Here is a 17,228-nt window from a genome sequence, read left to right as displayed (position 1 = left end):
GGGAAGCTGTTTCTGTAATGTTTCCAAAGTTGGTTCCGAAAGGACTTGAATTTTATGCGAAAAATGGACTGCTCCGATCGCGCCAAAAACATGACACGCAATCGAGACATCAGGCGAGAGAGTGGAGAGTTCCGAATTCCATCTTTGAGGTCCCTGGGTCTGGGCTATTAGCGTAGACCTTTTTTTTCACGTGACCCCAAAGAAAAAAGTCACAAGGTGTTAAATCATAAGACCTCGGTGGCCAATTGTGATCACCTCTTCGAGAGATAACACGGTCCGGAAACTTTTCCCGTAAAAAATCAATGGTTTCGTTGTTTGTGTGGCACGTAGCGCCGTCTTGTTTAAAATAAACGTTGTCTAGATCAACACCATCCAATTCCAGCAATAAAAAATTGTTAATCATCTCTCGATAGCGCAATCTATTTACGTGTAACACCTGTTATTGGAAACCCCTTTATAACGTTTTCACTTACGAGCCATATTTGTTTTTTATTCAGTGAGTTGAAAAATTCATCGAATTAACTCATAAAAATTTGCGTGCGATAATTTATTCCGATTACACTTAGCTACTGTGAAACGCTGAAACAACAAGCTCTAACGTGGCCATCGACCCTTGCAGGATGAATTTCGGAAGGCCGTCCAAAAACGGTTGCTGTGCCAGAAACAATCGATGCAATTGATAACGACACGATCATCAAGTGACATATCGCGAGATAGAGACATTATTGGTATTAGTGGAACCATACATTCAATATTGTATGAACATTTGGTTGTCAAGAAGATTTCTTCTCTTTGGATACAGCATCATTTGCAATTTGACTAAAAAAAGAATCGTGTCGATTGGTGTAAAGAAATGTTGAAAAAGTGTAGCCGCAATGGTTCAAAGCACGTCTATGACATCGCAACAGGTGCCGAATTTTTGATCTATGCAAATGCGTTGGAAACAAAACAGCAATCAAGAGTACGGGTGTTCCCAAACGAGGTAAATCCAAAAAAAAGTTTTTTTGCTAAAGAATAACTTCCTTAGCATAAGTCGCCTGTATTTCGAAAAATTTGGTTATACCACAACTATACGACTAGAGAAACTTAAAACAGTCAATTCTAAGTGGTACACAACTTTTTGCTTGCCAGTAATTTTCGGAGAATTAAGGAAAATCAACCGCTGAAGCCGAACCATCCTTGATCAAGACAATGCGAGCTTTCATAAATCGGTTCACACAAGAAAGTTTTTGAGCGCTCAAAAGATCAATTTAATGGGTCGGTCATCCGGCTTACAGCCTCGTTTGGGACCTAATGATTTATTTTTGTTACCAAACATCAAAAATTATTGGTTTAGAAGTATCCATATGAGCTGGAAACAAAATTGCTTGCTTCAAAGAGTATGGCTTCAAGAGTCGCATGTTTTTTCGGAAAATCTGGTCATGTCGCACCTATACCACTAGAGGAACTTAAAGCAGCCAATTCTGAGTGATACTCAACCATTTTTTGCCAGATGTTTTCGGAGAAATAAGGAAAACTCATTAACCAACCGCCGTCACTAGGGCCATGCGAACTCTCACCTATCGTCTCGCACAAGAGAGTTTTCGAGCGCTCAAAAAATCGAATTAATGAGTCATCCGCCTTAGAGCCCTAATTTGGCATCTAATGATTTCTTTTTGTTCTCGGACATCAAAAATGAAATGCCTGGTGAATATTTCTTAACGTGGGAAGAGTGCTTCAAAATTGGGTCAAGAGAATGCAGAAGTGTATTGACTTCCATTTTCATTATTATTATATGTTACTGTGTTTTCATTATTAAGACCAAAATATAAAAGGCAACTCTCGTATAGGATATATATTTAATTCGTCTGCATGCATTGAAATTGAAAAATAGTTAAATTTTAAAACAACAAAAAACAATAATTAGAAAAAAAAATTAAAATATCTCTTGTTTGCAGTTAATTTCTATTTTTCAGTACTAATTTATATTTCTATGTAAAGCAGGGAGCTTTTGGTACCGCAGGGACAAAAAAAAAAACACAAATAAACAAAGCGTTTGCTTTTATTTTGACAAATAAGAGTACGTTAAATACTTAATCGACTTTGGTATAATATGGTATTTAGCAACTCACAAGATTACTGAACAACCAGAAAATATATTAAGCTAATATATTATTCCCAAAAGGTGAAAGAGTAAATGTGTATTAATTTCACTTAAAAATAGCCAAATTCTATGTCAAAATAAAGCTAGAGCTAGCTCATAAGAAAATTCCAATAACCGAAAAAAAATTAAATACTACCATTAAAAAAACAACGTATCAATTATAGAATAATAATTAATTGGTAGTGATTTTATGTACCTAGCCTGCTACTTTAGGTAATTTAGCCCAACATCTTTAAGCGCATTTGCTTTTGAAACATTCATAAATACATTCTATCAAAAAAATATTGGGAATCGTTCATTTCAAAAGCGCGCTTTACACATATGCCTATCTTTTTTTTTTTTTGCTGGAATATTGGTACCACTGGTGTCGCAGAGTTTGGTGGTGATCTGTCAATTAGCTTGTTTTTGGAATTTAATTATATCATTTGGGATTTCGTGTGCCGAATCGTTGAAAATGTTGCAGAAAGTCTATAGCAATAAATAATACTACAGGTCTACGAATGGTGTAAGGCTTTTGCAGAGAACCGAGAAATCGTGGAAGGTTTGCCCCGATCTGGTCGCCCATCAACATCTTCAACGGATGAAAACGTCGACAAAGTCAAGGAAATGGTGCTGGAAAACTATCATTTAAGTTTGGGGGAGGTAGCTCGTGGCCTTAGCGTGGAAGAAGTAGACTGAAGACATGCTTGAGCAAGTGAATTCGGACCAAACGTTTATCTTGCGCCTCACAACAGGTGATGAGACGTGGGTATATGAGTTTAACATGCAAACTAGTCAACAGCCGACTGAATGGCGCTATCCACATGAGCCGAAACCCAGAAAACCACGTCAAAGTCGGTCAAAAGTGAAAGTTATGCTACTCGTTATCTTTGATTATCATGGTGTTGTGCACTCGGAATTCATTCCAAATGGTTCTACGGCAAATAAAGAATATTATTTGGAAGTTATGCGACATTTGAGAGAGAATGTGAGTAGGAAATCGGCCCAATTTGTGGAAAGAAAACTCATGGGTCTTGCACCATGATAACGCACCGTCTCACAAGGCTCATATTGTGAAAACCTTTTTGACCAAAAACTCGACAAATATCATCGAACTATCACCGTATTCACCGGATTTAGCCCTCTGTGACATTTTCCTTTTCCCATAACTTGCCACTCTGCGGACGCCGCTTTGAGTCCATGAGGCAATTACGGAAAATTCGCTGAAGGATCTGAAGAAGACCTCTTCAAACGCCTTTAAAAGCTGCTTTGATGACTGAACTTATCGTTGGCATATGTGAATTGCTTCAAATTGCGCCTATTTTGAAAGCGAAGAAATAAATTTTGATGATTAAACAATTATTTTGCGTTTTATTGAACAATTACCGGTACTTTTTTATCAGAATGTATATGCATTAAGATTCTTCACCCTCCACAAAAAAAATTTGCACTGCCATCGGAATTATAAAAGGTCAAATGCAACAAATAAATATATTAAAATATTAAGTTTTGCGTGAGCTGGATCGATTTGAAAGTATTCCGAAAAGTCGAGCTTTTTATGACTAAAATTAGTTTTTAAAAATATTTGTTTTCAAAAAATTCACCTTAGTTTATAGAAGAGTTTAGGATTGAAAGGTGTGCATAAAAACCACTTACAAATTTTATCAATAGAATAATAAGATTTTTCGTGCTATTTGGAGGATTATTTCCATAAAAAAATTATGAATTTTGCAATATGTTGTTTTTAAAGATCGACCATTTTTATAATAAGTTTCAATAATTGTAACACGTTGTTCCATCATGTAAAATTGTACATCTGTCTACTTCACAAATGTCAAAGATGACATAAAAAATATACTGTCTATGAATTAATCACTATCGACATCTAGGCTTCACTTCTGAAAGACCCTTTATTTTGCAATCTCTTGCCAAATTAACCCATCAATGCGCATATGCTTTTCGTAAATATCAGCACATCTCCGTTCCGTTCATTCTGTTAATAATTTTTTTTTTTTACATTTTCATGCAGACTTACCAAATTTAAACACTTCTATTTTCTGAGGAGATGTATTAAACAACATATTTTTAAAAACTTTTTTTATAAGAAACTCGATTCTTGGAGGTACAGTTGAATCTCTCAAAACGCAACTAATAAAACTCGGCTTCGTAGAGATAATGCATTAATACTCTAAGGAAGCAATTTTAGGTTGTGTTTTCCGAGCGGTAAATATGTATGTAGCAAAGCATTTGAACGAACTTCTTTGTTCAGTAACTGCCCTAGCAGCCTCATTAGCTACTTCAAATAAATGAATATGTAATTTGTATAAATTTTATGATAAACGAACAATAAACTAACTTTTTATCCAGGAAAAATTTCATACACACACATATAAAGGGTTTCCCAATAAGAGATGTTATTTTGATATTCAAAGAATGGTGTAGTTGTTTGTGTGGCACGTAGCGCCGTCTTGTTGAAAATAAACGTTGTTCAGTCACACGTTGAGGATAGAGAGGCTTTTCAATAATAACTCTTGGATTTTCTGAGCCCCAGATCCGACAATTTTGCTTGTTGACGAAGCCACCGAGGTGGAAATGGGCCTCATCACTCAAGATAATTTTTCGATGGAATTCCAGATCATTTTCATGTATTTCAACGATCTAATCAGCAAAGACACGACGTTGTTGATGATCGGTCGGCTTGAGTTCTTCTATTAAGTGGACTTTATAAGCCTTCCGGCCCAAATCTTTATGCAAAATACGGTGTAATGACGTTTGGGGAATGCCTAATTTCAAAGAACGACGAGGAATCGACAAACCTGGGGTTTCTTCAACACGTTTGGCTATAACAGCAATATTTTCGGCTGTTTTTGAGCGACGTGCACGAGTTTTATACTTCACATCTCTAACTTGTCCCAACAGCTCGAATTTTTTTACCAATTTCTGTATTGCGCTCTGACAAGGTTCGAGTTTTACGAACCGTCTCTGCGAAATTTTCACCATTTTTATACAGGTGGTGCATTTTAATAATTTCAATGAGTTGTTTAAGGGCGTATGGTTCCATTTTTATTAATGGCGTAGTTTCTACTTGTCAAATATCAAAAAAATGACAGCTTCAAAAGTGAAATCTGCCGAAATAGCGGGATATTCAAAATAACATCTGTTATTGAAAAGTCCTTTATTTTCTATATCACGTTTTCAGTTTCTTATAAATAACTTTTTTTACAGTTTTATAGATCATTGACTTTTAGTATAATAGCGTCCAGGTTTTAATTGGTTAAAAAAGCACGTTGTTTTTCGCAATTCTTTATGCTGACAGTATTGGGTATTGGAGTAGGCGTTAAGGAGAAAATGCACAAAACCGCGGCAAAAAAATCTCAAAAACCAGTGCGATTTTTGATCTTTTTGAAACTTGCACTTTATTATCTCAATATTTAATGAGCTATAAATAGCATACTTGAAATTTTTTCAGAAATTCTGAATAAAAAGTTTGAAATGCTGATGAGATTTGCCGAATTTTTAAAAATTCTCTACAAAGTTCGAATAGTATGAACTATGGTTTTGTAAAAAATAATATAATTGTAAAAAAAAATAATATATATTAATAATAATAATTGTAAAAAAAAATTAATAATAAAAACACTCAATATGTGGTATACACTTTCGTTTGATGCTCACTGTTCATACCTTTAACGTATATTTTTTTTAAATAATTTATTTCAGGGATATTTAAGGAAACAATTTTTAAATGACATTATTGTATGTATTATATTTGTCCTGACGAAAAGTAAATACATTTTTTGAACAGCTGTAAATATTCTCTTTCCTTTGATATCCATATTATTATCCCTTTGCACTCGAAGCGGTTTTCGTGCGTACTAACCAGTAACTCGAAGCGTTTCATAGCGCTTTTGGGGAATCTCTTACCTCTAACTTAAAATGCGTACAAACATAAACATAACACATAAAACTGCTATATTTTAATATTTAACATCTGCACGAACATTAGTCTGATATTGTATGATATTTGATGTAACAACTGCCGAGATGCATGCCCATCGAATTTCCGCACCAAACAAAATGGTAAACGAGAGTCACCTCTCGCGTTGCGGCATTAAATCATGTGGTGAGTGAGACTTACCTCTCGAGTACAAAGGGTTAATACCATGAAGTGAATATAAGAATTTCAAACCATTTTTTTAAATTTAGCCCTTTAAGACTATAAAGTTCTCTAAAGTATTAAACTGAAGAAAAAATAAAATTCTGAGTATGCAGTATTACTACATAAAATCTATTGTTTCACGTAAATATGAAATTTTTCTTGGGTAACTTTTATTGTCGTACGGTGTTGTCAATAAAATTTGATTGCACTTAACTAAATAATTGACTTTTTAAATCTGTCCAATAAATGGAACTTTTCGCTATTTGCGCGCCTCCAGCTCAGGTAAATCTTAATATTATTCCAAAATATTTTAAAGGAAATTTTAAAATATAATATACAATAATAATTTTATAATTGCGATGGAAACCAGCAATTTTTTTGTGAGTATTCCTTATTTATTATAAATGTATTGGTGAAATGCATGAAAGCAACTAGGAAGTGGATTTCAGCCATTTTTTTATGTAACTTTTCAGGAATAATTTAGTAAATGAATGCAAGTAGCACAAATGATAAAAAACGAGCCGAAAGCCGGGAACAGACTATTCTTAGTTCTAAATAAATATGAAATGTTTTTACATATGTGTGCATGAATGTATACATAATTAATACACACCTCGCACATCGGCAATTTCGGCAGCTTCACGTTGCTTTTCCATAGCTGCCTTTTTCTCCAAATCACCATGATAAGCAATATTCGAAATGATTTTTGTATTCTGCTTGATTCGCAATGTTTCGGGATCGTCGGCGACCTGTTATTAAAAATATATATTTAGTTATATGTATGTACGCACATATCGCTCATTTGCTGCAAGCGTCATAATAATAAAAAAAATGTTTAAATAAGTATGCAAGAAATTACCATAAGCTCATTATCATAGATTAACAGCATCTCATTAGATGAAAATGTGTTTTTCCTTTTACTTAGGTAGGCATAGTAAATTGAAGTTTTGAGTTATGACGTTCTTCTAGCAAACGAGCGATGATATTTATAAGTAACAAGCAAGAAATTGTACCAAGTATTAATAAAATAGGCGAAATTATATATCTGATGAAAATAAGTATTTATAAATAAATATATTTAAGTTAAAATTGCAATTTTAAGTTAAAAAATAATTTAAGTTAAAGAATGGATTTGTCAGGTAGCCTAATGAAATTTCAGACCAGGCTGTTTTAATCATTCGAATTAAAGTACGACCATCTTCTCCCATAAAAATTATTGTCTCTAATCGAGTGAACTGGACTGTTTGTAGTAGAGGTAAACACTATCAATTGTTTACCCGATCAAGCAATCTCCTAGCCATTATTAGCTAATATTCTACTAACCTGTGTAAATTTGCCCTTAGATTTCTCGAAGTCTTCGTGATATTTCACATTCGATTGAATTTTTGTATTCTCAGCTATTCGCTTCAGTTCGGGTGTGTCCGCTATGACTGTGGCTTTGGCCTTTGGAATGTGCCTGCAATGAATAAAATTGCAAAATTAAATGCTGCAAATACATACGAGTATCTTACAGAATATACATACAGGACATGTAAATAATTTTATAAATATATGTACATATGATGAGTTTGACCAAAGCGATGTAAATATTTCAACAATTCTGCGCATAATGCTGATTTCAACTTTGGAAACAGGAAGAGCTGCAATGCAATTATATGCGTTGAATCTGAAACTTTTATAAAAATAGGACAGTCCGAAATCCTTGAACTACTCTTCCACAAAACCAGCAATGATTAACGGAATCTATTTCCTGATAGTCATCATATCAAACTTTGTTTCGGTTAGAATTGTAATTTGATGACTTTGCTCTAAACTTTAGAGTACCAGAATTTTATTCTCCAAGAAAATCAGTTTCTCCATGTACAATTAAAACCCACCACAGCCTATGGACATTGATGCAAGGATGATAGATTATCCGCTATGGTGAAAAATAAAATTATGAAAGTCACTTCGACTGCCGCCTCGTTCAATCAGTCGTTCAATGAGGTAACAAGCATGATTGTTACGAGAATGATAGAAACGAGATTGCGCCCATCAGAGAGTGTATGATGTCTCATTGGTGCAGTTGCATGAGAGAGATTTGAAAATACGAAGAAGATTGCAAGAAGAAGAAATTACACAAATAACACACGAATAAATTGCACCCAATGACTCTATCAAATTCGTTGAGAGCAAAGTAGCGGTACCACGATCGGTGCCAACTTATTATTCTTTCTATCGTGCGTTGCTGTGTTGATTTTTTCATGTATCATGTGTCCATCAGATTACTAAGATCCTACCTAAGATACATAAGATCCCCACCACAAGTGGCTGCGAATCTGATGCCAATCGCTAACCGATAACGAATTTGAATTTTCTCATACGGTTTAAACACAGACATTGCTAGAGGAGCTGACTCTCTCAGCAACCTTCATTGAGAGAATCTTACAGATTTTCATATTGCTGCAATGTTTTTTCAAGCAGATATCTATATATCGCTCGATTGCTGGAATAACGTTATAACTCAAAATATCAAAAATTGCAGAAAAATGGATTTGAAATTTTCAAATTACTATTACTCCTATGAGTTTTCTGTTCTTACAAGTCGAGGAGAAGGCAGTTACCTACAGCAAAATGCCTAATGTGAGAGAAGAGTACCGCATTCACTTTGGTAGAATTTCTATGAACGAAGAACACGGAATTTTTTGAGGTTCTTGTACGCATATGATTTCTCATGGGAAAACGTGTACTAACGCGGTAATAGATAATTAGTTATATGGACACCAGGTCGAAGCAACGTACACAGATTTTTCAAGAGCTGTACAGAGAGATGAACAAGAGACAGAAGTGGTTCGACAAGTGACCTACTTTTTGCAGAATTCCCTAAAGATATCTGAGGACAACACTTCTTGGATAGTAATGCATATATGAAAAGGGAAATCTTTTCTGGGCGTTACAATGGACTTCTAAAAAAAACTAAAATGACAAAATTTGTGACATTCTTAGCAAGGCAAACATATACTATATACGGCCAGCGTCAAAAAAATGCACACCAAATATTAGGTCTCTTCTACTTGCCATTTCCCCGCTCGCCATTTCTATGCTCGATTAACTTGACGAAAAATTTGCATGCGAAAGCAACAACAAAGTTATCGAGTGAGATTCGCCGCTAGCGAGAATAGTTATTACTCATTATAATGGTATAACTCACTGCCGGCAGCTTTATTCCCGCGCTGCCAATACATACATATATGTTAATTTATACCAGTTGCTTCATCTATTCGCCACTTGCTAACGCTTGGCGAAAAGAAGAGGCCTACTGACAAGTTTTGACCACTTATTTATTTATTTTTCTATTTTGAAATTTTTTATCAAAATTTAGTTCATACTACAACAAAAACTATATAATGCAATCTTTCAACATTTGTACAAAGTTTATAAAAATTCTTTAGAATTAAAGCCGGGTATACAGTCTTACAGTCTATTGAGTTTGGTACAATAAAAGGGGGGGAAACAGATTGATTTTTGGGATTTTTTTTTGTGCTGACAATATTGGGTGTTTTCTTCCATATAAAAAATGTCGATCATGCGTTAAATGAAGAAAATGCACAAACCCCTTGAAAAGTGTAAAAATGCAAGACTATTGCTCATCACTGTATATATTGATTCTGTTTTCCTTGTTTGTATACATAAATGCATACATACATTTATGTGTGCATAAGGAATTGAGCCGAACAATTAAAACTTAATGATTATCTTATCTAGGCGATAGTGGCGAAAAAAAACAATTTAATTAATAAAATTTATAAATATATTAAATACATTTACAGATACACACACGTCATCATAAGCCAACATAACATAGCTATAAACTAACCAGTAATCACCAGAGCAACTGCAATCACACATTAACTCACCTCAATCAATACAACTTACTCGTATTTCATAGTCAATTGAAAAATGTAAAAAGCGCAAACGCATATAAAGCGATCATTTTACGATAAACGCGACATGAGCGTCATATGAAGCGTTACAAAATTCCCAACTGCATAATCGTATGGGCGAGCCAGCCATCATTGCATGTGGTGTCAGTGATGACGTCGTTGCCTCCAGTTGCAACAAGCTGCCGCCAATTATTACTAATATTTAATTGCTCACATGTTGGAAAATATTTTTATTGTTTTCTTTTTTTCCTTTGTTTCACTCATAAACCAATAGATAAGACCACACATTGGCAGCAGTTGTGTAACGCCATTGGATTGCAGTTGCTATCGCGAGACAAAAAAAATCGTGTTATTGAAAGAAGTTGATTTACGATCGATAAGCAGAATTATTTCCAATTACTTCGTACTTTTAGGTGTTTTAGGAAATACCCACCGTTTAAAGTTGTCCACCCAATTTATTAGCCCTTTTCGGAGTGTTTGATTTTTATTTACTTATAGGTAGTTGACACTAGCTAGAAAAAGTCTTTGTTCAATTTTTGTTTCTACACATTCACAATATTTACACTCCGATAATTTTTTATAAAACATGATCTTGCTATAAAAACTAACCGTCAAAATTTGTTCAAAATTCACAAAAATTCAACGAATTCCAAAAAATTGTCATCAGCACGTCCAACTTTTTTAATAGGGAATAATAAAATGCAAGCTTTGCAGTCGCTCAAAAATCGCATTCATTTTTGACAATTTTTCTTTACATACGAAGTTGAGAGTTTTCTTCCATATGAAGCATATATTCGGAAGTCTTTTATTACATATGCATATGAGTCTATGTATTACATAGGCATAGGTACAAGATTTCCGTTTTGAGCTCAAGAGGAAGTGTAATAAATTTCTTATAGGGGCGTTTAAAATCAGGATTACTAGGGATATTGCTAAAAAACCAAATTCCAATTTGAGCTCACAACTCACCTATAAAAAATCTTATTATATACTAAAAATTAAATTAAATCAACTGGAGCTCTCGATTTTGTTCCCACATTTTCGGAACAATCAGTGTGTGTTCGAATATATAAGATAAATGTTTAGTAGAGTTACTCGCACTGCTCGGTATCGGCTATTTATTAAGAACCTATGGAAATTTACGTATGATTGATGGAATTTTGTATTTTTTTTCTTAAATTTGTGGTGCGTGCCTTGCGAAGAGACCTTCAAATGTTGCCATTGGCCATTCGGCAAAAACTGGGGACTCAAGCCATAAGTCGTGCTGGGGATGTATAACGTAGTGTTTCTGCCAATTTTAACGTATTGATGCCTGGTTTGGTGGGAAGCTCTTCGGAAGCGCTTTAATAACACTAGACTGGGGAGGGTGCAAAGGACTGCATACATTGGCATTACCGGAGCATGTAAAACTTGCCCCAGTGCTACCCTCTATGTCCTTTTGCACTTTCTTCCTATCGGCTGGTTAAAAGAGGTTGGCATGTGTAGGCAACCTCTCAAGGGACATGGTAGCATTTTCAGGCAGTTAACACCGTATTTCTCCGAACTTCGAACAGGTCTCTATCGGCAAACTAGAGTTTGAGGGTCGTGCTACGGCAATCTTTCCAAATAGGCAAGATTGGATAGAGTGGGAAATCTGCGCCGAAGCTTACACCTCTGTCTTTACTGACGGCTTCAAGATGAAATCGGGAGTCGGAGCGGGGGTTTTCTCTAAATCAGGCCATTCATCTATCTCCTTTAAACTGCCGAATACTGCTAGTGTTTTTCAAACAGAAGTCTTTGCGATCCTGCAGGCTTGCAAAATGCATTTCTCTGATCTGCGTTCCAGGACATAAGAACATAGAGGGAAATTAAATTGCTGATGAGCTTGCCAGGAAGGGGGCTGAATTGGCTCAGGGCCCTCGTACCCGCTTATCGGCATCCCCCTGACAGTTGTTAAAGGGGAACTGCACAAATTATTTTTCAGGAAAGCGCGGAAAAGATGGAGCTCCATTTCTTCATGTGCTATTTCGAAAACCCTTTGGCCCCAGTACAATATACGGAGGACTCAGAAAGTCTTGCGGAATACACGCCATTAAATTTCCAAACTCGTAGCTGTGTTTACCGGTCACTGGACGATCGGCACACACGCGGAAAAGCTGGATTTACCATTTAACCCCCATTGCAGAAGCTGTGGGGCCCTCTTAGAGAAGGATACTGTTGAGCAGTTTCTTTGTAAATGTTCGGGGTTGGCAGCTAGACGATGAAAGTCATCTCAAATCTCATCAATCTTCTCCATTACATCAACAGCTCTGGTTGGCTGTAGATATCTTCCTGTTGGAGGTCTCATAATGGTATCAAAACGGCGCTTTAGTGCTGCTTGGGAAGTGCCAGTGTGGTACTTCAGCCATTTCACCTCCCTACCTACTTAATTGTCATGCCATCAGGGTGGTCTTACGTCTCAAACAACAGTACATACTCTCTTATTACAAGAAATGGAAAGAAGAATGAAGAAGGCACTGGCACACGGCAGCTCATGCTGAAATGACACTGTCATTTGTTTTGAAAACAAATTATAGTTTTATTGAGAAATCGTTTAATTGTGCTTTTGGATAACCACACTCAAGAAATTTGTGTCGCCATAACATTACCACATCACATATGTATGTATCTTTTATGCTCATTGCACTTGCGGCTTGCCTTCTTCAAAAGCAATTAAAGGAAAATCGATATGTTGTGCAGTAGAGCGCTTATAAATGTGAATAATATGTTTATGTGCGTGTATGTTTGCAGAGTCGCAAAGTGCATTGTTCGCGGCTTTTGTCTGTGGCGCTGCGTATTATCCTTTGGTCCTTCTTCTTCTGCCGTGACCAGCAAAACACTTCAAAATGCTCCGAACGGCAAGTTCAATGAACCATATAAAGAAGAGGACAGATAATAAGAGAGAAAAAAGTCGAAACACATTATTGCAAGAAATGTCAGCGTTTCATTTTAAAATGAGGTGAGGATACTTCAAAAGGGGGTAAAATTAGTAATAGAAAGCACATAATTTTTTAAATAAAAACGATTAAAGTATATCTATGGGCTGCCATCAACAAGTAAATGTGGAAAATATGAGTACTCTAGATGTATGTAACTTGGTCATATGCGCCTAACACCCAGCACAGCACAGTGGAGCCAACCAACGGCCATACACTTATAATGATGCTTGAACGTATGTAGTAATATGTACGCTGGTTGGTGAGTAGCAAATCGGTGACAACAAAAGCCAAAACATACCAACATATGTATGTGTGAAGTAAGCAAAATACAGACCACATGCTACATACTCGTACATACCTCGCGGTACTCAACACAATCGTGCATAATAGATACCAACAACAAGCAAGTAAAATCTGGTGCTTTGGCGCAGTGGTACAAGGCCGTTTGATGACCAAAAGCTAAAGCTACACACACACACGTACATACATTTATATACGTATATGAACAACGCTGATTATATAAACAAAAATCAACAATAACAAGCACCATCGTTGCTGGTAACTTTTGAACTCGAGCTGGGTGGTAAGCATATGAAAGCCGTTAAACACAACAATGGTGACAGCAGCGAAGCAATGTGAGAACCAGTTGATGCAAAAACATAAAAGCAAAAAGCAAAGCAGTGATCTAATGTGCCAATGTGTCAACAATTTACCATGCGCCAGTTTTTACCCTCAAATTACATACGCTGCTACTTAGCCACTACTTTCCTCAGATCCCTGCCCGCCCTAAGCGGCTTGACCCGCCTCCTAATGAATGTTTTTTTATAAGGCGTTGTCGTTCGCCATAAATACGCGCAGCTGTTGCCACAGGTCAATGTATTGTTGATATTTTTAGTGGCAGCAATAAAGCAATAACAACAATGTATGCTAATGGACACCAATACATGCCGATGCAATAGCGAGCGTAATGAGAACAGTAGTAACGCAAGATTTTTTATTCCTTTTGTTGCTGATGCTCCTGTTTCCCGCCCATTCGCTTCTACTCAACCCTATTCCAGTAGATATGATATTGTGATAATAAGTAGATTAAAAAATGACAGGCAAACAGCGCCAAATAGAAGAGGAAACCCCTTCGTTACATGAGTTTTAAAGCGGATTTCTGAAGTTACCAATTGCCATAAAATTCAATAATTCGAAATATTCGTTATTAATTAAATGAATATGCTAGGCTTTTAATTGCCTAATTGGCCTTTTTTCAGCGCCTCAAGACTAGTGAATCTTACACTCCAAAATAGCCTAACGAGAATAATGCATCGGATGATGAATTTGAGAGCCATTAACGGCTCCACAAACTTACAAAAAATCAAACCATTCTCAATTATTCATTGTATTATATCTGCCATTTTGGGTTTGTTAATATGGTGACATATGAAGTTTCATATAGGATCCGTCATTTTGAGTTTTTTAATTTTTAGCACATATTCGCACAAAAGTTTCAAAAAAAAAAAAAAATATCTGCCGATCGGAGTCGGTTTAAAACTGTAAGTTCCTCCATTTGGGGAACAACATCAAGAGGAGGGCGAGCACCACTAAACACCCGAAAAGGGTGTAAGCACCAATTATATGTATATATTCGCGCTAAAGGCAAAGTCATTACGCATGTATAATTAATATAATAGGGTATGTGTGGGAGAAATTCGGCCGTCCGTAAAGACAAATTTTGAATGACTCACTAGAGGAGGACTTCGGTCAGTATTTCGTGAATAACTTTAGTAATGTTGGCTTCCAATGCCTCTACCGCAGTTGGTTTTTCCTCAAAGACTTTACATACCCCCAAATAAAAGTACAAGGGTGAGATATCACACGATCTTTGTGGCCAATCTACTAGTCCGAGACGAGAGAAAAATTGCTCACCGAAACGACGACACAGTAAATCTATTGTCTCACGGCCTGTATGACAAGTAGCGCCGCCCTGTTGGAACCAAATGTTGTGGAGGTCACGAGCTTCAAGTTTCTGCATCAAAAAGTCTTTTATGCACTGTTACATTGGCGCCAGCCTCGTCTTTGAAGAAACATGGACCGATTTCTCCAGCTTCCAGCCCATGGACCGCACCAAACGGTTGTTTTCAATGGAGATAATGGCTGTCTTGAATGGCTTCGGGTTGCTTTTCAGCACAAATACGACAATTTGGTTATTGACGTATCCATCGATCGAAGCGTCGATTTTCGTAATACAATTGTACTATTTGTGAACGTTGTGGAGGCGGTGGAGGCGTAGGTCTTTCCAAGATAACATGTCATCAATGAATACTCAAAAAAGTAGGTATTTAGTTTGACAGTAGTCACACGTGATCTGTAAAAAATCTCCAATTGGAAAAAGTACCTCAAATCTGATCACCCTTTACTTAAGAGATCCAATGCCTTTTCACCAGGATAGACAGGACAGGACTTTTTTAAAAGGCCCAGCATTTGTACATTTTTTGGCTGAGTATAAAAATACCGAGAATTCTTTGACATTTAGGTTTTCTATAAACTGCGGAATATATGCCCTTAAGGAAACAGAGGAAAAAACATTTAGAGGCTCCATATTCAAGGTTTGCGATGAAGAGAGAGTCATATTGATCATATTGATAAAAATATGAGTACAATAAGAGGAAAATTTAGAAAACTATGGTTAACTTATCTTATTTAAAAAATCTCTGTTAGTTATTTTTTAGCATGAAAATTACATTTTTTAATTAATCAATATGCACTTCAAACCACTTCACTACATACGTGCAACCTTTCTAACCGTTACTGTGAAATATTTTTGAAGTAAATATTTTTATTGCCATATATAAATGCATGCAAGTGGTATGATGGTCGTTAAACTGACCACCAGTATGATTGGACCGCCAGAATGAGCACGCTATGGCAGTTTATAATCAATTGGCACTGCTACTACTCTCCATTTTCTTGGGCATGATACAAGCGGACTGACTGAACGGAAATCAGCGTCACAAAGTGCACTCAGCGCAAAAGTTTTCCACATTTGCTAGTTATATGTATTTACATCCATGATCGCATGTATGTGTATATGTGAGGGTACTTATTTTCGGTGTAATTGGCGGTTTATTTTTCAATGCGCATTTCATCTACAATATCTGATAGCACAATATATTTATTCTTGTGCACTCTAAATATGGCAGTGATGAATGACAGACACTCCTTATACATATGCACAAATGTAGGTAGCGCTGTAAAATTTGAACTCGACGCCGGGTTTGGCGTCATAAGTCGGGCCACAAGCAAAGTCGGCCGCTCACAAGGTGAGCCATAATATTATATTTGTAGGTATGCACCAGTACTATGTGTTCACATATATTATGTTGTGTGCTACAACAAAGTAGGCTGAGCAATTTTTTATGTTTGGCGCAGTCAATACGAATTTGTTGCACAAATAAATGCCAACATAAAAAAGTAGAACAATTTAGGTAATTGAAAATTTTCCTTTTTTCTATTTTTGTTTACTCAACTGAACCATTTAATTTTTTTTTTTTCAAACTTTAGCTCATGTGTGTCATTGAGAGATGAGATCACTTCCAATGTGGGGAAAAAATCTGGCAAAAAGCAATGAAAGTAAAAGCGTTACCGATACCAATATGAGCTAAGTTAATGCATTCGTGAATACAGGCGTGTGAAAAAGTTTAAGATCACCTCGTGCAGAATTTTTTATGTTGCTACAACCATCACAAGAGTTGAGGTAGAACATATTAAATTTAGTAAATAAAAACTTGCGCTTTATTATATTTCAGTTTCTTTTTAATTAATGTATTTAGTTACACTGGCTTACAAAATTTGATTTTTTTTGTGGACTGATTCCGACAAACAGATTAATGGTTTTCTTCTTTTATATTTCGAGATATTTGCATTTTACGCACTACGCCCGTTACGCCTCAACAATAGATAGACGTTTTTTATAAAAATATAGTTCATTTGAGAATAACTTGAGAATTAGTCCATAAAAAATTCGAATTTCGGAATCAGCATGCAGTTCTACATAGTTATTAGATAGATGCATCCTATCC

At 35.9% G+C, this 17,228-nt stretch overlaps 1 protein-coding gene across 3 annotated transcripts in view; it reads right to left on the bottom strand.

The window, feature by feature from the left end:
- Nucleotides 1–17,228, bottom strand: part of LOC129240512 (LIM and SH3 domain protein Lasp) — a 119,793-nt gene that overhangs the window by 6,003 nt on the left and 96,562 nt on the right. For all 3 annotated transcript variants that reach the window (XM_054876359.1, XM_054876360.1, XM_054876361.1), the window contains exons 3-4: nucleotides 7,605–7,737; nucleotides 6,895–7,030 (exon numbers count right to left, since the gene is read on the bottom strand). In XM_054876359.1, the coding sequence (XP_054732334.1) occupies nucleotides 6,895–7,030; nucleotides 7,605–7,737 (269 nt within the window). The remainder of the gene's footprint in view (nucleotides 1–6,894; nucleotides 7,031–7,604; nucleotides 7,738–17,228) is intronic.

The sequence above is a fragment of the Anastrepha obliqua genome, chromosome 3, assembly GCF_027943255.1.
Source record: "Anastrepha obliqua isolate idAnaObli1 chromosome 3, idAnaObli1_1.0, whole genome shotgun sequence".
In the NCBI taxonomy this organism is placed as follows: Eukaryota; Metazoa; Arthropoda; class Insecta; order Diptera; family Tephritidae; genus Anastrepha; species Anastrepha obliqua.
The sequence above is the reverse complement of the archived record's forward strand: the minus strand, read 5'-3'. Positions and strand labels throughout refer to the sequence as shown.